This window comes from Neofelis nebulosa, chromosome 4 (assembly GCF_028018385.1).
Source record: "Neofelis nebulosa isolate mNeoNeb1 chromosome 4, mNeoNeb1.pri, whole genome shotgun sequence".
In the NCBI taxonomy this organism is placed as follows: Eukaryota; Metazoa; Chordata; class Mammalia; order Carnivora; family Felidae; genus Neofelis; species Neofelis nebulosa.
In genome coordinates this window covers 88634993-88648448 of record NC_080785.1, presented here as the reverse complement: position 1 = coordinate 88648448, position 13456 = coordinate 88634993, and the positions used below count along the sequence as shown (strand labels likewise).

The 13456-nt window shown below is 40.2% G+C and overlaps 1 protein-coding gene across 2 annotated transcripts in view; it reads left to right on the top strand.

Moving 5' to 3' along the window:
* SLC26A5 (solute carrier family 26 member 5) overlaps positions 1-11583 on the top strand; it is a 31969-nt gene extending 20386 nt beyond the window's left edge. Inside the window, exons 10-19 of one of the 2 annotated variants that reach the window (XM_058725334.1) lie at positions 1243-1320; positions 2012-2107; positions 2316-2422; positions 3500-3569; positions 4089-4181; positions 4862-4969; positions 5631-5831; positions 6433-6487; positions 7806-8557; positions 8800-11583. In XM_058725334.1, coding sequence (XP_058581317.1) covers positions 1243-1320; positions 2012-2107; positions 2316-2422; positions 3500-3569; positions 4089-4181; positions 4862-4969; positions 5631-5831; positions 6433-6487; positions 7806-7990 — 993 coding nt within the window. In that variant the 3' untranslated portion in view covers positions 7991-8557; positions 8800-11583. Of the gene's footprint in view, positions 1-1242; positions 1321-2011; positions 2108-2315; positions 2423-3499; positions 3570-4088; positions 4182-4861; positions 4970-5630; positions 5832-6432; positions 6488-7805; positions 8558-8799 lie in introns of those variants that run through there. The other variant, XM_058725336.1, reaches the window with a different exon arrangement.
* Positions 11584-13456: the final 1873 nt, after the last annotated feature.

Genomic DNA, 13456 nt, shown 5'->3' with positions numbered 1-13456 from the left:
AATTTTTTTTAAGTTTATATACTTTGAAAGAGAGTGAGAGAGCTCAGCAAGGGTGGAGGGAGGGAGGGAGGGAGGGAGGGAGGGAGGGAGGGGGAGAGAGAAAGAGAGAGAGAGAGAGAGAGAGAGAGAGAATGAATGAATTCCAAGCAGACTCCACACTGCCAGCATGCCACCACGGGCCCCAATCCCAGGAACCATGAGATCATGACCTTAGCCAAAATCCAGAGTTGGACACTTAACCCACTAAGCCACCTAGGCGCCCCTGGGATGATAAACTTTAATCCCTTGATCCTATCTGAACCCCAGCAAAGCTTTTCTGTCTGAAGATTGATGCTCCAGTGAGCTGTGTAGTGAATCAGAGAAAGGCATGAATGATTGAAGCAAATCCCAAGAAATGAATCTGTAGGAAAGAGGTATATTCTCCGGTTAAGTTGAAAATTCTACAACACCACTAGCTGCTACCAGTAAACCTCAAAGTTCACGCATAGGATGTTGTCATGAAAGCCTGGGACTGGGTATGGTCAGGATGCCATTAGTGCATCCAATAGAACCTTCTGTAGTGACAGAAGTGTCCACTGTTTTGCACCATCCAATATGACAGCCACAAACCATCTGTGGCCCTTGAGCACTTGATACGTGAGAAATGCAACCAAGACCTGAATTTTTTAATTGTACTTAATTTTTATTTTAAAAACGTAATGGCTACATGTGGTTGGTGGCTACTACATTGGGCAGGAGAGTCTCATTTGACTGTTGTGGGTCTCGAGTCAGCACCATTATCTCCTTTCCCTCGCCCCTGGCAAGGGCATTTTTACCAGGGTATTTAATCATTTCAGCCTCTGTATAGAAGCTCTAAGAGAGGGGCACCTGGGTGGCTCAGTTGGTTGAGTGTTTTGACTCTTTATTTCGGCTCAGGTCATGATTTCATGGTCATGGGATCCACTAAGTGTGGAGCTTGGGATATTCTCTCTCCCTCCCTCCCTCCCTCCCTCTGCCCCTCTTTCCTGCTCGTGCTCTCTCTCTTAAAAAAAAAAGTAAATAAAAAATAAAAGCTATAAGAGAAACTGAACTTCAGAAAGGGAATGGGAAGGAATATTGGTGTATGTAATGGTTTTGATGACTTGTTTGAACCCATATTTTCTTGATCTTCCTGCAGTGATTATCAAAACACTAAGATCACCTCTGCCCCACCTCTTACTCATGTCTCCTAAAAGCCCCTTCTGTGTGTCTTCTCTCGTTCAGCTTGCAGGTTGTTTGGCCTCACTAATGATTCTGCTGGTCATATTAGCCACCGGGTTCCTCTTCGAATCATTGCCCCAGGTGTGTAGCTTAGATGTGGGGTGATCTTTTTCCATGTGTAGGGATTTTTCTATTTTATTTGTTTGCATTTCTGTGACTGTCTCGTGGGTTTTTACTGTAACCCTAGCAGGGTGGTGTGAGAAAGGCCAAGGCTGGAGCCAGGATCCTGCTCCACAGTCTACAGTTCTGCCCCACAATCTGGGATCTTGGAAAAGCCATCTCAACATCTCTGGGTGTTCATTTCCTTATCTGCAAAGTGGGGGTTTGGACTGATTAATCTCCAAGGTCCCTTCTCTCTTTGATCTTCTGTGACCTTATACTTCCATTAAAAATCTGAGATGGCCTTCACTCCTAAGACATTTGTTTGCTGATCTATTTAATCTAGTAGAGATGAGGAATGATACAGAGTGGAGAAAATCATAACCTAGGAAGACCAGGAGTGAACTAATTCCTTGAGTACCAAGTTTAATTCTGAACCTCTTGACCACCATGCAGGTTTGCTACTAGGATATATGCCTGGTTTTCCAAGGCCCATTTTAGCTAACCAAGTCCTGAAAATCCAGGTGTTCATGGCTCCAAACGTACCATCACTGCTGCGTGGGAAGTGAGTGGGGAGAGGATGTGGGGAGGGCAGCAGGAGGACAGTGAGGAGCCAGCAAAGGGGGCTCTGTGGACACAAGAAGAGAGGCATGCATCATGTGCTCTGTTTCAGGCGGTGCTGTCGGCCATTGTGATTGTCAACCTGAAAGGAATGTTCATGCAATTCTCAGATCTCCCCTTTTTCTGGAGAACGAGCAAAATAGAACTGGTAAGTAACACAGGTGATTGTTCGGTTAATATGTCATACAACATGTGGATGATGCTGATAAAAATGTGAGAAAGCTACGTTAGTGAAGTTATTGTATGTAGTATCAAGTTAGGCAAGGTTAGGTACTATGTGTATGTGTGAGGGGAGAGAGAGACACTTAGGAAATTTTTACCATGATTCTACATAAATCTTTCTGTCTTTTGTTTAGACCATTTGGCTGACCACTTTTGTTTCCTCCTTGTTCCTGGGATTGGACTATGGTTTGATTACAGCTGTGATCATCGCTCTGCTGACTGTGATTTACAGAACCCAGAGGTGAGTGTACAAATTGGGATGGATGTGGTTGTCCTGCCTGAAATTGTGGTGTTGACTTTGAATATATCCTGTTTGTCGACAGACACCATTAGACTGTACGTAACTTGATTGTGGAGGTGATGTTCCCGGAGTCCAGTATCAGGCGTATAGGGTGTATTCTCTGCAAGCTTGTTGAGGGAATCCACCCAGAAAAACAGCTAACATTTGTATTATGTATTCTGACTCACACAGTATTTGCACATACCTGCTAAGAACACCAGAGTATTGTAGCAACACCATGGAGTGTCAAATCAAAGACCTTGAGCCATATTCTGGCTTTACCAATCCCTCTGACATTGAACAACTCACTCCACTAGGCCTCAATTTCTCATCCACATGACAGTGGAAATAAGCCTCGTACATTGGATATAATAAGGTAATATGAGGTACTCAAATAGTATCTGTCATCATCACAGTACCCAATTTGAGCCACCTTGTCCTATAAAAAGAGGAGGACTCTCCAAAAATAATGTTTAAAATCTATTCAAACCAAACTGAAGAAAAGTTCTAGGCTAATTTGAGATTTTTCATTTTCTCCCCACACCTTCAGCTGACTACCACCCCCATGGGTCAGAGCCTCTTACGGGAGACAAAAAGAAAAACTCCTCCCCTACTTAAGAATAAGAGTAGGAAGATAGTTGTGTCTACTCGGTGGATGAGAATTTGAGTTGCACATTCCCTGGCATAGCTTGAACTTTGCACAGTTCACTTTTGCCCCCATCTTTAAATGCCCGAGTCTTTTGTCCTAACCCGATGGAGGGGAGGGGGGTGTGTGGGGGGGTGTACGGTCTGTGTAGTGTGAGGTATATGTGCTGTGTATGTGTGTGTCGTGTACGTTCGGGGCAGGGTGTGAGGGCCTGGATGGCACTGGGATTGTGATACGTATGAACCCTCTGCAAAGGTACCATACAAGGATCAAGTGCCCCTGAGTTCACTAGCAAGTCCCTATGTGACATGTAAACATGCCAGACCTCATGGTTGAACCACATACGGGGGCTTCAACACACTGGTATTTTAATACACTTTCTCTCTCTTCAGTCCCAGCTACAAAGTGCTTGGACAGCTTCCTGACACTGACGTGTATATTGATATAGATGCATATGAGGAGGTAGGACATTTTTCTGTCATTTTAAATGGTTGTAAGTATGTCATGTGATCAGCTGACTATTATTTTTATGTAGGGAGAAAAGGGGGGGCTGGAAAAGAAGGAAGTGTAGTGGTCAGAGTGAAAAGCTTGCACTTCAGGGCACCTGTTTGACTCAGTCACTTTGGCATCCGACTCTTGGTTTTGGCTCAGGTGATGATCTCACAGTTCATGGGACCGAGCCCCCGTCAGGTTCTGCACTGACAGCACAGAGCCTACCGGCGATTCTCTCTCTCCCTCCCTCTCTCTCTCAAAATAAATAAATATTTTTAATGTTATCAAAGAAATATGACAATGTGTATTTTCAAGGCTTTCTTCTCAGAACTCCTTCCTCTACGTGGGGTAGTGACAGAATTTTATCTGAACACCGTAAGAGGGCCTTTTGTGACTTTTGTGTTGATTTTCAGGTTGGAGGAGGGAGTAGGTGCAGTTTGACTCTGAAATATTTCCATGTGTTAAATTTGCTCACATTTTCTTTCTCAGGTGAAAGAAATTCCCGGAATAAAAATATTCCAAATCAATGCCCCAATTTATTATGCAAATAGCGACTTATATAGCAATGCTTTAAAAAGAAAGGTGAGTCATGAGAAATGGATTATTTTTGAGGGGACCTGTGGATTGACAGGGGTGTGAGGGACACTCAAATGTCTTCATATGCCTTTTACACTATATCATTCTCTCCCTTTCTCTCTTTATTGTGGTAGAATACCCAGAAAATTTACCATTTTTGGTAAATTTACCATTCAGCACATGGAATTGAGTACATTCACACTGTTGTGTACCCAACACCACCAGTCATTCTTGTTTATCATATATATATACTACCTTCTCAAAAAAAATTTAAGAAAAAGAGTGAAAAAATATTTTTAGGTTTCCTACTCTTCAGATCATGTGGGTTCCTCTGGTCATGGTTAGAACTTCACACTGCCCAATATACAGAATATCTCCCCGTCAACCCACATAGTCTCTTAAATATAAGAATCTGAGAGTAAGTTTGAAAAATGTTACTTTAAACATTCTCTTCAATACTTTGGCATACTCACTGCTGCATCCTGCTAAATATACACAGGAATAAGGAAAGTTACTCATGCTCCTTTAATGAGAGTGACTCAGTTCACAATGTCTGAGGGAAAGGTAGAAGTGGGGGGATTACTTGGCATAGAAAACAGTCAGATGGGGAGATCTGAAGATTAATTGCATTTGGTGGGTTCCTGGGAGCCAAGACATGATTTCGCATATATTGTTCTTCCGTAAAGACTGGAGTGAACCCAGCGCTCATAATGGGAGCAAGAAGAAAGGCCATGAAGAAGTATGCTAAGGAAGTTGGAAATGCAAATATGACCAATGCAACTGCAGTCAAAGTGGTGAGTGGTCTCTTCATTGTAATTCTCCCTCCTCTTAATCTGCACCACCCCCCACCTTTATTCACGATGGAACCCTTAACACAGCAGGAACCCCCTAAAATAGGAAAGCTTAGAAACAATCTAAGTATCCTCTATATTATTAAAGATATGTAATAAAGTCAGCCATGTGTGAACACTTCTGAAAAAAGTAAGGATATGAGCCCTGGAAAACATTTGTTTAAATTAAGATCACACAGTACCTTAATAAATTTTTACCATGGGTGCTTCATATAGATTTATTCAGCTGACAGTAAAAAAACAAACAAACAAACAAAACCCACACACCTCAAAGGCTGGATTTTGCTGTTCAAGCCTTATGGTAACTCATGGTCATGCTGAAGTTCATGGAACTATTTTAGAAGTGGGGAGAAAATGGCTATGATGACAAAGGAGAGTGGATTTCATTGGACAGAAACAAGAGGAGGAAGAGACGAAAAGAAGCTGAACTAACACTGAATGTTATGTACACATCCTTTTTCTGTCACATTGCAAGGCTAGGATGTGGCAGTCATTTTAGACAAGGTTTGGTAGAGTCAGTAGCTTGACAATATAGGGACTCATTTTCCCCTATAAATGAACGTGAGCTGTTCATAGACTTCTGGTTTGGTGTAACTGTTCACAGGATGCAGAAGTAGATGGAGAAGATGCCACGAAGCCTGAAGAAGAGGATGACGAAGTAAAATACCCCCCAATAGTCATCAAGAGCACATTTCCTGAAGAAATGCAAAGATTTATGCCCCCAGGAGATAACATCCACACCATCATTCTGGATTTTACACAAGTCAATTTTATTGACTCTGTTGGCGTAAAAACTCTGGCCGGGGTAAGCATCATCTTAAATGGTTTTCGTATCTCTGTTGCCATCAGTAAAATGAGAGTTGAACTAGGGTCCCTTTTCAACTCTTAAAATTCTTTGTTGTTGCTTTTTTCCACTTTTGATGGTGGAAAATTTCAGAACTATACAAAAGTATGGAGCATTGTGTAACGAAGCCCCATGTAACTATCACTCAGCTTCGACAGTTCATCAGTTAATGGTCAGTCGTGTTTCATTCAGCCCACACCCGCTTTCCACTGCTTTTACTTTAAAGCACATCCCAGTCATCAGTCACCTCTTGGTGAATATTTCAGGATATGGCTCTACAGAGGATTCTTCTAAAAATCAGTACCTTTATTCCACCTACATAAAATTTAACAAGAGTTCCTTGAGAGCCCTCATGATCACTGTCCATGTAAAAATTATATACAAAATTAGTTTTAAATGATTAGCTCAAAAATGCATAATTTTTTAAAATGCATAATTACGAGGCCCAGTAGCTCAAGCGAATGAACTAGTGTCTTGTATCAGGAGATACATATTGGTAGAAAGAGACTTGCATCTGGCACGGAGTCAAGAGAAACTAAACTTTATTTCAACATTATTACAGATTGTAAAAGAATATGGAGATGTCGGTATTTATGTGTATTTAGCAGGATGCAGCGGTGAGTACATTTCTAGAATGGGGAGAAGCTTTAACACTTCAGTTTTGTTTCTCTTTTTTTAATAGCATTTTAAAAGTTTGGAAAGATTGGGGCACCTGGGTGGCTCAGTTGGTTAAGCGACAAACTTTAGCTCAGGTCATGATCTCACGGCTTGTGAGTTCAAGCCCCGTGTCGGGCTCTGTGCTAACAGCTCAGAGCCTGGAGCCTGCTTCAGAGTCTGTGTCTCCCTTTCTCTCTTTCTCTCTCTCTCTCTGCCTCCCTTGCTTGCTCTCTCTCTCTCTCAAAAATAAACAATAAAAAAAAAGTTGGGGAAGATTTTCTCTTAATTTTTGTTTTTGGCAAAAATGAATATTATTCTGAAAATCACTCTAAAGCTAGCTTTGAAATTAGCCACTTCCAGGCACCCCTTTCACTGGGCCATTGTGGCAGGTCTCCTGACCTGGATGTGGAATGAAGGAGCGTATAAACCACTGTTCTGGGCTGGTACATTTAATGATTATTTAAAGGCTGCCTTAAACATAGTTCTATAAAATCATTTAGGTTTTTCCATACAATGCCTGCTATTTTTGCTTTATATTAAATTTTGGTTGAAACCAAAAAGTGCTTGAAAATGAAATCTACATAGACATCGCTTTTCACCTGCCAGATGGGCAAAAAGGAAAGATGTCTGCAAACATGCTCTGTAGGCACCCTGTGGGACAGCAAGTGCTCATAGACACTACTGCCGGGAGTGCAAAATGGAACAGCCTCTGTGGAGGGCAGGGCGGCATGATCTTTCCCAACTACAAATGCACTTAACCTTTAACCCAGCACTTCCAGCAATGTGCTGCATGTATTCAAAATGACACATGTACGTGGTTGATCAACTGTAAGCAGTTGTAGAAACTGGTTACTGTCTACAGAATAAAGGACTGGAAAAACCTTAAGCATCAAAGAAAAGGACCAGTTCAATAAACTCGGGTATATCCACATGATAGAGTATCATGTAGTGGTAAAAAAAAAAAAAAAAAAAAAAAAAAAAAGTAAAAAATATCCAGAATAATCTATATATAATGTTAAAAAGATACTTTGGGGTAAGAAAAAGGGGAAAATAAGAATATATATATTTGTATTTACTTATATCTGCATAAAGAAATACTGAAAGAAAATGCGAGAAAGTAGTTTCCTGCAACTGGGGTGTGATATCACGGGGACAGGGATTGGAGTGACACTTTTTACTCTATCACTGTAGTATTTAAACTACCTAAGAGTGTTAATTTTTTTAATGTTAGACACCGATACCCAAAGTGTGGGCTAATTTTCCTTTCTTCTTTTATAGCACAAGTTGTGAATGACCTCACTCAAAATCGATTCTTTGAAAATCCTGCCTTGAAGGAGCTGCTGTTCTACAGCATTCATGATGCAGTTTTAGGCAGCCAGCTTCGGGAGGCGCTTGCCGAGCAAGAAGCCACCGCCGCCCCTCCGCAGGAGGACTCAGAACCCAACGCCACTCCAGAAGCTTAGAGGAGGAACCCAGCTGGGATAGGGTACGAGCCTCTGGGAAATTACTCACTTACACATTTTAAGTACTAGACACTAGACATCCCCCCGCTAAGGGTAAATGCTAGTAGTCAAGGTTTGATTTGGAGGGTGAATGACGCACATAGCAAGATGTATCTTACTTGTGTTTTTTTTTTAATTGAATTATTTCAAAGATAAATTGTCCCTCTTGCCTGCATTTACTGTGCAGTGACATTCCTGTTACCCTTTAGTGTTACCTTTATAAGCCGAGCGTTCCAGAAGTTATTTCCTTTAATTGCTTTACGTACCAATCATATATGCTTTCACCAGATGGGTAGCATCCTTACTTTGGTACTTGCTGGTGTACAGACTTTCTCTAATCAGAGCTAACTAACACAGAAGGGGCACACCCTCAGTTTTCTAGAAGTTCTTTAAAAATAACCTTTTATTACTAAAGAAGCATTATGAGTGCAATAAAAAGAATAGAAAAAATAAACTAAAAACATTATATTGCTACCATTCAAAGATTATCACTAACACCTTAAGGCATATCCTTCCAGATCTTTTTCTGTGCATATATACTTACATTTTTTTTTTAATTTTTTTTTCCAACGTTTTTTATTTATTTTTGGGACAGAGAGAGACAGACAGAGCATGAACGGGGGAGGGGCAGAGAGAGAGGGAGACACAGAATCGGAAACAGGCTCCAGGCTCTGAGCCATCAGCCCAGAGCCCGACGCGGGGCTCAAACTCACGGACCGCGAGATCGTGACCTGGCTGAAGTCGGACGCTTAACCGACTGCGCCACCCAGGCGCCCCTATACTTACATTTTTTAACCAGAGTAAGATCATATTCTACATAGTGCTCTGTAAGTCATTTTTCAGTCAACAATCCTTGTTTCCTCATCTGGAATACTTTTACCTCAGATCATATTCAGGTTTCCCCAGTTGTCCTCAAATTTATACTTGGTCTGTCCAGACTAGTATCCATTCTGTGACCTACCACTACAACTGGTCATGTCCCTTCAAGTCCCTTAAGTCTATCTTAATCCAGTACAGTCCCTTTTATGACATTGAGTTGTTGAAGAGAGACTGGGGCAGTTGTCCTGTAGAACCCCCATTTTGTTCTTTCAAGGTGTTATATCGCTTGTCCCTTTATTTCCTGAATTACTTATAATCTAAAAGTTTTATCCAAAAGCTTCATGGATTTGAATAAAACATTTTTTTTTTTGCTGGAATATATCCTAGATGAGACACATGCTTTAAATCTCATCACATCAGAAAACACATAATATCTAGTTGACCTACCACTAAATGATGCTGATAGCCTCATCCCCCACTTACGTTTTCTCCATTGTGACTTGTGAGTTTTCTATCTGGTTTTCCTTTGGCATCGAATGAATGCCCAGTTCCCATTAGCCATTCACCCAGAGGTTTTAACAGTGATAATCCTTGCTTAAATCAATAATTTTATTAAGGCTTGAGATTTTTTTTTCCATTTCTCTCATTTCTTCAGCATTTATTAGTTGGTGTTTCTTTGTAAACTACAGCTATCCCTCCTCAACCTGAGCTATTTGGTCATCCTTAAATACAATCCTTTCTTACTGGAAAGGCAGGTTAAATGCTTTATTTTTTCCATTTAACTATCAACTTCAAAGTAAGGAGCTGGTTTAACGGGCAATGACATAGTAGGCTCTTTTACATTTCTCTTTTTTTCAGTGTAATCATAGGCTCGTGTATTTTTACAGTTTTAATGTTCCTCAGTCCATTATAATAATTCTTTTTGGTGCTCATTTGTCACTACTGTGACCAGTAGGCGCCCCTAGAACTTCTGTTGCTGCTAATAGTAAAATAACCTTAAAGACCATGTATTTAAGAAAGCTAATTTCTTGATATAACTTAGTATCTTCCTTGGAAGTCCATAATAGTTATCAGTTAATTCTTATCAGACCTAGGGGGGGGTAAGCCTATGAATGAGTAAAATGCCTATTTCAGGCAGTCTTCATAGTTGTTCAAGTGGGGGGAGAACTTTAAGCCAATTCGTCATCAAAAAGGTCTTGCTCTTGTAGTTCTAAGTACTACCTCACTCCAAATCAAAGCACAAGTATTAGCCAACCTGCCTAAAGCCTCCTCTGCTGAGATTTCCTGCTAACAGTCCGTTTTTCAAGTATGTTTTCTTACTGACTTCTTTTTAGTTTTCATAAAGAAAACACTGCCAGGAGAAAAGTGGGCAGATCCCAGGAAAGAGTCGTGTTAGCATGGGTCTAACTCCAACCAAACCCTATGGTTTGTTTGCTTTAACTCTCAGATTTTGCAGTGACTTTACTAATTTAAAGTGGACCACCTCCTTTCTAATCAGTACTTAATGGAGATCTAGAAAGAAATGAGATTTTCACCCAGCTACTTCCTTTGCAATCATCACACGCAAGATCAGATACATCTGCATTCTGATACAGACTGCCTTCTGAAGGAGCATGTAGTTGTAGCACCTCAGCTTTAGTGGAAGCTTTTGTACGAGGGCCTGCACCATTTCCGCCACTAATGCAGAACTTAAAGATTCTAAACAATGTTATAAAATACTTCATTGCATTGACTTTAGCACCCGTCTTCATCAAATGCTTTACATACAGAAATTCACATCCTAGCTGTTGATAGATTGAAAGTAGGGTACAAAAAATAGTATTTATCTGTATTTACAGATTTGTATTTAACTTTTCTGTTCCTTAATTTTCAACCTATTTTGAATAGATTTTTACCATGTACATAAAAAGCACTGAAGTCTTAAGGAAAGTTTTTTGTTTGTTTGTTTCAGCGAGCCTCTGAGGATGTAAGAATGCATTTCAAAATGTTTTATCTATATGTAAATATGTTGGAATGTTTTACTTAAAATTATTTAATATAGTAGAAAATTTCCTGACCTTTTTTACTTTAAGTTTGCCTCTTTGTTCTTCTTTCTGGAGCTCAATAGCCAGTAGCGTGTGCTTCCTATGTGTCTCAAACCCTGGTTCAAATTCAGTCTCACTGCCCTGTCAAAATGAGCATAATCCACAATGATAGATCTAGGGACTTGGTTGGTCTTATTTTATGGCAATATGGGACAGCCCTGTCTTCAGGAAGGTCCCATATAGAGAAGTTGTCTTTCTAAAATCCTACATGATAGGATAGTGGTTGATTTCTGCCTCATGGATGGATGGAATATGTAAACAATTGTGAACCAGGGCCCAGAAAATTAATTCATGTCATAGATATGGACTCTGTATAATGGCAGCTTATAGTGGGATCCCATTTGCCAGTCCCATCTGCAGTGGGACTCAGAGAAACAAGGATATGAATCCTCTGCAAGCCCTGGGAGTTCACTTTATAGTTTTCAGGTAACCCCTAAAACCCTTATAGTTTTCAGGTAACTCCGTGTGGTTTGATCCTGTATTCTTACCTACTTAACAGAGAAAGGAGGTACCTGCCTCCAAAGGTACATTTTGAGAAAATGAGTCTTCCCTCGTGTGTGCATGGAGTGGGTAACAAACCCAAAGAATCTGCCCTGGAATGGGTAGGTGTGTTTTTCTGTTTTGGGGGATGTGGGGATGGGGTGGCGTATGCCCTTGCGGAGGCTGAGGGAGAGGGAAGGGAGTATGTAATGTGGTAGGGAAGGCTTGATCTGTTACGTCTGCCCCTTTAAAGATATTAATCAACTTAAAATTATCAGATCACACAAAACTTCCTTGGTGTGAGCCTGTGCGCTTTGAGTGTAAAAACTGCTGTTGGTCCTTTTTAGTGTACCTTTCAGGAATGCTTTTAGGAGTCCATATATTTAGATTTGTGATAATATGGTTTGAGTGTAGATAAAAGTTGGGTTGAGAAGTGACAGAAGTACCTACCTTAATTCTCCAAATAGCCAACCAAAATGCATGGGAGGGTTTTGAAACCGCTCAAATCCCAACAACAGAATGTTCAAGAACTTAGCATTGTAGCAGGTAACCTGCCTGCTTATGGACTTGGGTTTAATGAAGCCTGAGCATCTCAAAAATTTATCTGCCTTTGAGAAAAAAGGCATACCAGGCTCTTCATTTCACTTTATGTTAACAGATGACCTGAGCTTTGTGGAAATTACATTTTTACAAATCCATCACATTTTTACAGTGTTTTTTAAAAGTATTTTCTAAAGAGCACTACAGCATTTTTCTAGAGTCATCAACTCTGTGTTTTATCAGCACTGATTTATTTATGACATACAGGTGTGCCCATACACACGCATATACACATGTATACGTACACACACGTATTTTAGGTGGAGGGGGTTACCAACGAGTGTGTATTTTATCTTTTAAACTGGGATACAAAGATGCTAATCTAGATACAGTTGGGCAGAAACACCCAAATTTTTCAAATAATTGTCGGTTTGATGTGTGGTCAGTTAGATTTTCAGCATGTAACTGAGATGTCAAGATTCTCCAGAGTCTAGAATATGTTAGTCCTGAGTGAGCTCAAGACATCCTCCAGTGTGAGTCATCTCAAATTGGTGCATAGAAGTATGTGGCTATGTGAAAACATGGTAAGACTTCAAACAGCGTGATCTAAATGCTTGTTTCTCAAAATATTACAAAAACATACATCTTCAGTTATTTACCTGAGTATTTTATTATATGCATAACACCTAGAAAGGGTTCATCCTATTTCATACCTCACGAGAGACCAGGGCAGGCTTGGAAAAATTTTTCTTACCAATTTCGCAAAAAAGAAAAATGGAAGACAGAAAAGAATGCTGGTTGGATTTTATGAATGAAGAGCTTTCATTTTTCTCTTTGAAAATGTTCATATTTTAAATACTTCAACTCAATACTCAAAGCATTACATTGTCCACTTTTTCTTTGAATTAAAATGTATCCAGCTCTTGCTATTTTGCATTACTTATGAACATTGAACTGCAATAAAAACAGTCTTTATGGTGCCTGGGTCTCAGTATTTGGGCGGGGAGGATAACTGTGGTGCAAGACAAGAGGGGATTTGGTGGCGGCTGAACAAGAAAGAATTTTAAAGGGATGTGCTGAGGATCCTAATTCGATTTTATTTTTAGAAATACCTCACTTCACCAGAAGTCTAACAGGAATTTTACTGAAATTTTAAACCATTAATTTACAAGATGAAGTATTTCTCTTTATGAAACCAATGGTGTATATATTTTTCTTTCTGCTTTACTGCTTCACTGGCCATTAAAATCACTAATTCTTGATTAACTTGAAATTGAAATCAACTCAAATGGCAAAGCAAAACCTAAGACATCAGATGCTTCTTCCACTTTAAAAAAAGTTTGGCCAAAGTGGTATTATTTATTCGATGTGGTAGGAAAAAAACAACATGTAAACACATGTGGTCCTGTGCCTAGATGGGCTATTGTGATGAGGGGCAGAAGAGCAGGAAGGTGAGGAACACAGGCGACAGAGCCGACACACCTGGACGTTCAATCCCAGCTCC